The 10,746-nt window shown below is 33.4% G+C and overlaps 1 protein-coding gene across 1 annotated transcript; it reads right to left on the reverse strand.

The window, feature by feature from the left end:
• Window positions 1–350: 350 nt before the first annotated feature.
• LOC149568581 (mannan endo-1,4-beta-mannosidase 6-like) lies at window positions 351–3,763 on the reverse strand. The gene is made up of 5 exons (XM_089817587.1): window positions 3,316–3,763; window positions 2,927–3,121; window positions 2,499–2,621; window positions 1,025–1,236; window positions 351–912 (listed from the first exon to the last, which is right to left on the reverse strand). The coding sequence occupies exons 1-5, from the start codon at window positions 3,709–3,711 to the stop codon at window positions 456–458; spliced, it is 1,383 nt and encodes a 460-aa protein (XP_089673713.1). The 5' UTR covers window positions 3,712–3,763; the 3' UTR covers window positions 351–455.
• Window positions 3,764–10,746: the final 6,983 nt, after the last annotated feature.

Raw genomic sequence — 10,746 nt, forward strand, 5'->3', positions numbered from 1 at the left:
TAGAAATAATCACCTAATTAAGTGCGATGTGAATGAAAGCTAGCCACATTATGTATAGATGACTTGTGCTTAAGTAAATCATGGTGTGAATATGGGATGTTGGGATGATGTGACCCCTTTCTGATTTTATATGTATTTGCACACTAATGTTGACATGGGATGAAAGTTTGATTCATCCTATTGTTGTTGGATTCATTTGAAAGCATATGCTCAATGACTAATCGTAGCTTAAAAGTTAGACCAGAAATCTTGTATGAGAAAAGGATGAACTCCCCATACCATTGATGCATGAACTGTAGAGCCTATAATTTTCAAAAGTGCTACATAAGAAGAGACATTGCGAATTAACCTTTGAGGTTTAGGCTAGAGCCTAGTAATAAACATGACATTAGGAACTTATTGCATTTTTATGTGAATATATGAGTTGTTTCATAGGGTCGTGGCCATGACTATAGTTACAATTCATGGGCCACTTCAATTCCACCAATCAATGACATGAAAGCAGGGGAAGTAATGACATCTCTTCTGCAGGTCCACTTAAAGCTCCACTTACAAACAGAGCTAAATGCCCACAAGGAGACTGACTGCCCTTGCATGATTTTGGCTATTGAAGGGCTCTTTGAAAGCACCACTTCATACCCATCTGCCATGTATTCTACCCCTTCTGGAAAGAGCTGCCAAATCAGGCTCCCTGCTCCAGCTCCTCCTCTTTTCGCCGACAACAAAATGTTGTCATAAACAGTGTGTATGAAGGTCTCTCTGTAACTGCTATTGTACCCTGGATCTCTGCTTGATGTCCCAAACTCAGAAAACAAAACTGGCATGTTCAGGATCTTTTCACAGTCTCGAATATGTGCTTTAATCCAGCTATTCACAAAGGTGAGGTGAGATGGAGAAATTGATTTTGAGATCCTGCATGCAAGTCAGAACAAGAGAGCATTAGAAAACTTTATGGACGAATTAAAAAGGTGAGTTAAAAGAATCTTATTATATGAAAAAATATGTTCTTTATGTGTATGCTTACCAGCTATCTGGATAAATATGGACGGAGGCAAAGTCAATGCCAAGGGCTTGGTGATTCCTTATGAAATCTGTTCCTACTTGTGTAGCATATGTGTTGGGGTTAAATCCATCTTTGTCGGGACTTGAAGGTCCATAGAACCCTTCTGTCCCTATCTCCAGTAGATGTTTTCTGTCTATTGATTTCACATAAACGGCCATCTCGCTTATCCATCCCTGTTGTTAGGGTTTCAAAAGAAACATGAGATAAATTATTCTAACACCCTCATATGACCAAATGGCTGTAATCAAGCAAAGCTAATTCAAAAGGTATCTCTTTATTTCCTACTATCAGACAGATCATTTGGAAGAAGCTAAGCTGAACCCCCACTGAAAACAATTTGTAAGGTGTCTTCAAAGAATTCAAAACTGTTTTCCTTGTTTTGAAACAATCACCTACCTCCTTGTTCTTCAAATTGTTTTTACTCAACTGTAGCCTTATTGAGCTTGGATTTTTTTAACAACTGTAGCCTTATTTTCACTAATGTATATAAAAACTGTAAATGCCATATGCTTTTTACGGCGGTGGTATTTTCCATTGGAATTCATCTTGAGGTCATTAGTGGCTGGGATGAATGGCAATGAGTTCAGAGTATTATATTCAATGGTTTGTAAGATATAACATTTGTTGAGATTTAGTCTTTGTGGGAAGTAGTAAACTTCTAAGAAATCCTATATATCATCTTTGAACATGACTTAAGTGTAATGAATTCTAATTAGACCATTTATAGAGGTTCATGGTGTTGAGAGAGTATTTTTTAATCACCACGAATAGACCATTATAAAAGAATTAATGATTCTGGAAAACATATTTTAATTGAGAAAGAATCAGTCAAAGCTACTCAGTATACCATTCATGAACAGTGAACGTCTATGCTCATGAAATTCCAATGGGAAATTCTAATGAAATCTGGAGTTCCATAAACTGACTCAAAAGAACAGAGATGATAAATTCTCTCATTACATTTCTGCTTTTATGCTGAAGGGTAATATTTAGCATGTCATAAGAGCGAGCAAATGCTTACTCTTACCCAATAGGAAATTAAAAGACAAGAAAACCCCACATTAGAAGTAAAACATCTTGTTTAGCCTAATTACGGATAGCATACTCACGTTGTTTTGGCACCTTATCTTCTTGCCCAAGGATTGTGTGGACCATAGAAATGGCCACAAGGTATGCACTTACAATAACTACGATGCTCTGAATATCATGCTAATTTCTAATATAACCTAAATTATCCTACTCACAAAAATATCACATCAGAGAGAACAAGACAAAAGACAAATTATAGGTAGGGCATTGCAAAAGCCAGTATATAATCCATTGAAGCTCATGTCTAAGTACATGGGTTTACTTATTTGTGTGGCGGCAATTTGTTCATTGCCCACATTAGTAAAACATGTGGGGCTTGATGCAAGTCCGAGAGAAAGTAAAGTACCTGTAATGTGTCACCAGATGGATCAGAGGTGCAGCGAGGTTCGTTCATTAGCTCCCAGGCAAATATGGTGGGATCATCCTTATATGCAACATTGCTGATTGTGTTAACTCTTGTAAGAATTTTCTGCAATATCAAATTCACAGGAGGATATATCAATCAGAAGATGTAGTTACAGATTAAAACTAAAAGCAAGTAAAAAGCATAAAAGGCCTGATAAACAATAAAAACACCTTTTTAGTCTATCACTGGTTTAAGAGGTGAGATATCTTGAGGGCGGCTGATTTCACCCATAGAGGATTAATCTCACCCTAACTCGCATTGACCGCTGGTTATCGCTGGACTAGGTTACAGGGACACCCATATAAAATAAAATAAAAATTAAAAACATATTTCTGCATTATAGCTATCATAGGCTGTACCATGTGTACCTTGATGTGGTCTTTGAAGTAGGTCTTGAGAGTGGCGTCTGAAAAGAATGCATCATCAGAACTCAATTTTAAGCCCGCACTGAGCCCCCATTTCACATACTGTGATTTTCCTCCATATGCTTCCCAATTGTTACATAAACTCAGGATAAGCCTGATGTTGTTCTTCTGCGCCTCACTGATTACAAAGTCTAAGGCCTGTAAAAAAGAACATGTCTATAATCAGATTATATGGTAATGTATATTTATAATTCAAATTGACAATATCAGATTTTCGCAATCTATTTCTAATATAATTTGTTTCTGGATTCGATTGTGTATATTTTTAAGATACTAAAAATAACTAAACAAAAGAATCTAAAAACAAATTATGTTATGATTCAAACGTTCACCTTGAAGACATCTTCGTCATAAACACCAGGGGACTTCTGGAGAGCCCTCCATCCTCCATCATTGAAAGCCCAAGTTCTTCCCACTGTAAGTCCCACAGAAGCTGCCTGCTGAAACACTTCACTGATCTTGGGTCTAGTTGAAGGGTCTACAGCAAGCAACATGAGCCAATATGTGTTGAACCCATTTATATAAAATGGCAAATCATTCACTATAAACTGTGTGCCTTTTGTTTGCACAAAATCCCAGTAATCTCCCTCTTTGTTATCTTCTTCCAATTCCTGCCTCTGCTCTGCTTCCTCCCACCTCATGATATTATATGAACTTCCGTGGACTACTTGGAGTAATGTTAAGAGCATTAACAAGCATTGTATCCATACATTTAGTCTTCTTTCCATGCCTTCTTCTCTTAGTTATTAGGCCTCTGTAAGTCTGATTTTATACACTCATTTTTCATCAGAGTAGCTTTATATAATATATATGAGCAAGATTGTGAACGAGTTTTCACTTCTAAGCAAAGTAGGTCGCTTGCAAATGGATGAAGGGTAGATTAGAAAAGCAGAGGACAAGAGAAGAAAAAGTTGTGACAGATAGCATGTTGCTTTTGCTCATTGGATCTTTTCGTAATCCTTAAACTACCCAAATGACACTTTTCCATGTATAAGGACATTTCAAATGAACTAAATACAGAGTAAATGAACAATTTCTATAAATGCCAAATACTTTTTAGGTCTTTCATGGGGCACAAAAACTTTGTTTTAATAATTCAATTCACTTTTATTTGTATATTAGTGTCAGCCCCACCACCCTGCCATCTCTTCACTGTCCACAAATTTAAGGTCTTAATCTTCTGTCCCATAACTTTTTCCTCATCCTCAAAACTCTATAAAAGTATGCTTATTTTGAAAGAACAGTCATTTCATATATTAGCCTTTGAAGAATATGTGTCTTTATTGTGCGGATGGATCAACCATGACTACAAACTAAGTAATCCTGCGACTCCAAGCAACACAACAATATATAGATTCTGAAACAAATCAATATAGCTCAATAAATTTTAAAACGAATTGAGGAATAAAAGCATTAGAAGGCTTCTTATCTTGTGGTTGTCATTAAAAATTCAGCCTTTAAAGCTTATGTTTGTTCCAACATTATGTTCAGTGACAGTAGACTTAAACCAGGACTACAAGCTAAGTTATCCAACTGCCACACCTACACGCAAGACTGGATAACAGTTGCGCTTAATTCAGTTTTTATTTACGCAAAACAATCAAAAACCCACATTCCTACATCTACAAACCAACCGAAAGCAAGATTTACATGTTTACATTAGCTATTTCAGTCTATAACGCTTTAATGCCCTCGAGGAAGGAGATGCAAACTTAGATTGCTCCACGTTTTTAGCAGATAATCTTAACAAGTAGACGGATACTGTGTGGTCAAGCTTCCATATCGACGACTTTCACATTTCATTGATCCCTAAGCCATGTAAAAGTTATATAATGCGCCTCTTCTACACGTAGCATTAAAAAGAAAACAGTTCTTTGTTGATTTTATTTATAAGGAATGTGCACCCAGAATGTTAGAATAGGCAACGTCTATACAGCCACGGAAATGCACTTTCTTACGAAAAAATATTATATAGTAAAAATAAAATAGACCGCCCTTCTGTTAATAGGGGCTCGTTTCTTGGCGGTCAGGTAGCCGAGACATCTCTTAAAAAATAAAAAATAAAATAGACTCTAAAAAAATTAACACTAATAGACTCTTAAAAGAAATTAACATTATGTGGGTGCATTATGATTATCTCATAGTGGAGGGTGCATTATGATTGTCTTATAGTGGAGGGTGTACTAATAGAATGTTATTTTTATTTTTTAAGGTTCGACTAGATTCCATTTCTATTATGTATTAATTAAACTAGTATAGATATCTTAAATAAATCTATCTAAAGAAACGCCGATAGATATCCACTACAAAATAACTATAATTTAATTTACTACATCTAAAATTATTTATATTTCCATTTATTTAGTTTTTTGCTAACTTAATCTTTTTATTTATATTTCTAAAAAAATGGATGATTTATAAATATTATAGTTTAAAGAAATATTTTATGTGGTATTTATTAAATTATTTTTAACAGTATATTGTATTTATAATAAGATTTAAACTTTTGACATGTAGATGGTTGTCAATTTTAACTTGGAAGAATAAAAGTTAACATTAACATGCTCACACCATCCTACTCCACCCATTCTGCCATTGTAGAATGCCTAAATGTTAAATAAAACAATTTTATAATCCATAAAAAAAACAAATTAAAGTAAGAGGTATAACACAGTTAAACAAAAAGTAAAATCTAGCCTATAAAAATAGTATGAATACATTTTAATATATCTATATTAAATTAAATAATATTGCAATAACATTATTAATATTAAATTATTCATATTTAATTTTTAATATTAATATAAATCTTTTAAATACATGTATCAAAATAGAAGGAGACGTGTAAATTGTTATTCACTTATGGACTATGTCTTTAGATAGATTTGTTTAATATATTTATTTTAGTAATATTTTGTTGCACAGGATGTGGCCCACAAAAACACTTAATGACAAGACATAAGGATGTTAAATTCAACTTCCCTTACAATATCTTTGAAAAGAAATACAAGCTGTATGCTTTATTTTTATCTGATTGAAGATAAATAAAAGCCTATTAAATGAATTTGATTTTATATTATTATGAAGCAGTTGGGTTTGATAAACTTATCGATTTAAGTTAATTATGAGATCAAATAAATTTGAATTAAGAGGATTGAAATTGTATATGTTGGAATGGGAGTTTTTCTTGGTGATACATTGTGAGAAAGAACTTGTAATAAAGATTTGACAATAGACTAGTGATCAAAGACTTGAGATCATTTGACCTTGAGAATTGGAGTATCTTCAATAAAATTTCCATAACAATTCTATATTGGGATAGATAGGAAGAAGACTTCCAAATATAAATGATTGATAAAGAGCATAGGGGGTATATGTCTTAAGGGGATGTCAAAACCATTATACATCTCGATTCCCTTAGATTCCACAATAGGGGTATATGTACATCAAGCCATACATATCAACATTATACATTTACATAAAAGCATAGATGCCAACATTATCAAAACCATTGAACTTTTGAATAAGTCTTGAGGGGATGTCAAAATCATTATACATGTCAATTCTCTTAGATGCCATAGTATAGATATATGTATGACAACATATACATATCAATATTATACATGAACATAAAAGCATACATATCAACATTATCATGTATCCATTGAATTGTTGGACATGTCTTACGAGGATGTTAAAATCAATATACATAATCATTCTCTTAGATGCCATTATAGAGGTATGTGTACATCAAAATATACATATCAACACTGCACATGTACATAAAAACATACATATATCAACATTATCAAAGTCGTTGAACCTTTGAATATGTCTTAAAGGTATGACAAAAAAATTATACATGTGTTGAGGGGATGTTAAAACCATTGAACATGTCTTAAGGGGATGTGAAAATCATTATACATGTTGATTCACTTAGATGCCACAATGGGGGTATGTGCAGAGATCAAAGCATACTTATCAATATTATACATGTTTATCTAATGTTTAATGTTTATGTAATATTTTTAATGTTTAATGCTCATATAATATTTTTAATGATGTTTGTATAACATGAAATCTATCTTGTTTAGAATGTTTACAAGAAATGTTAGAGTACAATGATTTATTTTGTTTAGAGTGTTTAGAATATTTTTAGAACAATTCATCTTGTTTACATACATATGAAATTAAATTTTAATTCTATTTAATGTATGCAATCATGCACATTCATATATATTTCAGATCACATGGCTTCTATCGATCCAACTCATTATTCTTCTAAGTGAAGTGTCCATCTAAATTTTGAGAAGATCTCACAAAGGTCTTCTCCTAGTATTCCTAAGAATATGGAGTGTATAGTTCATCAACCTATCTTGAGATTGTAGACTACTCCAACATAACTAAAGTGGACTTTGCAAAACATTGCTGTCCTTCCCAATATAAAATTAAATGTATCTCCCATTATAGATGAGTTTATGAATGAATGACTAATATTTCTCAATCTTAAAACCTATTGTGATGTGGAACCTATTCAGACTTGGAGGTTAGTTTTTCCCCACTTTATTCAACATAGATTCCCCCTCCATTTTACTATGAGGGTTTGGGGTCAATGCCCCTAAGATGGGGTAAATGTATAGTTCCCTTTGTGGGGTTTTGGGGTAGAGCCCCAAGTGCACTCCCTATCATAGTATAGGGTAGAGTAGAGGGAAAATGCCCCCATGACACTTTTCAGGGGCAATTCCCCCAAAAAATTGATCGACTTTATTATGGTAAAAGGCGTCAACTATTATTTTTCTATTGGATGACTTATTCTAGTTCTAATTTTGTAAGCAACAAAAAGCTTGCATAAAATGGCTTGGGTTAGGGATTTCATAATGTATGATGATATTTTAGCTTCTTGTGGTAGTATTGAGCTATAAAGGATTATAGATTGTAATCAAGTTGTAGTTATTGGATAATAAGAATATTGGAGTTGCTATTTGGTGGATGTAGCCTAGGGATTGGGTGCACCATGTTAAATTTTTGTGTCTTGTGTTCTATTTTGTGTGATTTATTACTTTCTGATATGTAATTGTTATTTTTTGTCTCATTAATCCTAACAAGTTGTATCAGAGTGAGGTCATTTTTTTTAAGCTATCCTCTGTAGGAAGGTCTCACGGCTGAGTGAGAGAAATGGAAGATGAGGGTAAGATGAAGGTTGAAAAATTTAGCAGGCAGAACTTTTAGTTATGGAAAATGTAAATGGAGGACTATCTTCATTACAAGGATTTATGGCAGCCATTGGAAGGAAAATTTGTTGACAACTATGATAGATGAGGACTGAGATATTTTAGATAGAAAGGCACTTGGAAGTATTTTTTTATGCCTTGCACAATCGGTGATATTTAATATTACAAAAGTAAAGATGACTAAAGAGTTGATGCAAACCCTAGAAAAGTTTTAATTAAATCCCTCTACTTTAAACAATGTATTTCTCATGAAGAATTTATTTAATATGAAGATGGTAGAAGGTGGATCTATTGCAAATCATTTAAATGAGTTTAATATAGTTATGACCCAATTATCTTCTATAAATGTTAATTTTGATGAAGAAATTAAGTCTCTCTTGATTATGTATTCTTTGCATGAAAGTTGGAATGGATTGGTAATGGATGCGAGTAGTTCTATTTCTGGATCTAATACCATAAAAGTTGATGATGTGATTGGTGTTATTATGAGTGAGGAAACTTATAGGAAAAACTCAAGTGGGTGTACATCAGGAAGTGCTTGAGCGCACAAAGAAGAGACAAATGGATGAGAGAGGAAGTAATTTTGAAAATTTTGAGGAAAATCAAAGGGAAAGAGGTCTCAATCCAGAGGACCAAGAGATTGCTAGTACTGTGGAAAACCAAGGCATAAGAAGAAAGACTTTTGGACTCAGAAGAACAATGAATGAGATAAACAATATGGAAACAAGGATGAAAATGTGGCAATTAATAAATTTGAAGAGGATTCTTTTCTTCTTTCTTTAGGAAATGTTGATGATTCATGGGTTTTAGACTCAAGGGCTTCATTTCATGCTACTCACCATAGAGGTTATTGTTGGAAGGATTTAATGGGGAACAAGATACTGAGATTGGGGTGTTGGGGGGGGGGGGGGGGGGGGTGGTGGGGGGTGTGTGGGTGAATCATGATCTTAAATGTTTACAAAACTAAATTACCAAGTTCACACCTAATTCATCTTATATCTCAAATGTAACATAAAACTATAATGTTGAAAACATAACATCCATGAAAGACTCAACATGTAAAACAAATGATTTGGTAGCCTAGAAAAGACTTCAATGTGAAGGTAAAACTAGGGTGGGGATGAAAACCACAAATCTTCACTATTGAAACAATAAAGTTAACTTTTTAGGGTTAAAATGTTTGACCATATTCAATGATCTACCCTATGAGGGGTCTACCCTGTTAAAAGCTTCATGACTATTAAGTCCTACCTTATTAAAGGATTAAACTTACAATTAAGTAAATAATCTGTTAGGATCACTTGGTTAAAAGATTTGCCTTGATTCAATACAGGGTCCTCAGTTTGCTCTACAAGATGATTTTTGATCTCCTCTATACAATGTCTTGATCTAATCTCTCAATTTGATATCTCCTTTAAGTCCTCCACTACTTGGATTTCCCCTGTTTGATCCGATTCTGGAGACTTAGCCTTTCTTGCTATGTTCTATCCTTGTTCTCTTCTTCAATTGCACATTCATACTTTCATTCATCCACACATTCCATATCTTTTTGTTCACATGCTAAATTGATCATAGGGTTAGAACCCTCCTTAAATAGATGTTCTTCAAAAGTTCTAGATCACAATCAAAGGTTTACAATTCATCTTCTTTTTCTGTTTTTTATTTATTTTTTGATTAGTTGATTTTCCTTCCTCCGGATCATTACATTTTTTAATGATGCATAATCTCCATCTTAACTATCTCTGCAAACATTAAATATCATATATAAGTCAGCCAAAATGATTTACATAGTTGTTTGTCCAATTATAAACTCATATGATAAAAATTGGTCTACTTGGCATTTGAATGTGCAAACACTTGGTCATAAATAATAATTATACTGGCTCTTGACTTCGATATACATGTTCCTTACTATTTTCTTAGAAAAAATATCTTTTAGTTCACTTGGTCTCCATTGTGTTATCTTGGCTTATATATGAGCTTGACCTCAATTGGGATGCTTAGCAATCATTGAATTGCTTGAAATGTAATGCAAAATAAATAATTCCTTATATATGCTCGACCTTTACTTAGATGACTCATCATACTAATGACTATTCATCCTTGCCTAGTAAATGACTAAGTGTTTGGACACTAATAGGAAAAATAGGCATAGAGATAAAAAAGAATCTATTCCTTTAACATTAGTGACAAAAACACTTTGTCATGAATAGTCATTTCATTAGAAAATACTTCCCTCGAGATGATAATATGGATCTGCAATCTGAATTTACCAATCTTGTTCCATCTGATGTCTTTGACTCTGATTTATGTTATTTTTTCCTTCATTACCTCATTTCCCCCTTGATCCTTATTCACCCTTTTATTTCTCATTTCCACCTTGTTTTGTCACTGATGGCTTGGGGCTACTGGAGTGAGCTTGTGCTTATCAAAAAATTGGTTATGACTTGCCAAATTTTTTGCATAGCCTTTATTCCATTGGTCCTTTATTTTATCCAAAACTTGAAATTGAATTTCTAGCTTGGTAGCTAC

Source organism: Cupressus sempervirens, chromosome 3 (genome assembly GCF_028749045.1).
Source record: "Cupressus sempervirens isolate cs-2001-9-10 chromosome 3, ASM2874904v1, whole genome shotgun sequence".
NCBI classification, from domain to species: domain Eukaryota; kingdom Viridiplantae; phylum Streptophyta; class Pinopsida; order Cupressales; family Cupressaceae; genus Cupressus; species Cupressus sempervirens.

What these genes read in the sequence shown, in the direction of transcription:
- LOC149568581 (XM_089817587.1), bottom strand. Translation starts at nt 3,711, where the DNA reads ATGGAAAGAAGACTAAATGTATGGATACAATGCTTGTTAATGCTCTTA. An exon ending in CATCTGGTGACACATTACAG is followed by an intron (nt 1,237 to 2,498) that starts GTACTTTACTTT and finishes CCCTAACAACAG; the next exon opens with GGATGGATAAGCGAGATGGC. An exon ending in CATATTTATCCAGATAGCTG is followed by an intron (nt 913 to 1,024) that starts GTAAGCATACAC and finishes ACTTGCATGCAG; the next exon opens with GATCTCAAAATCAATTTCTC.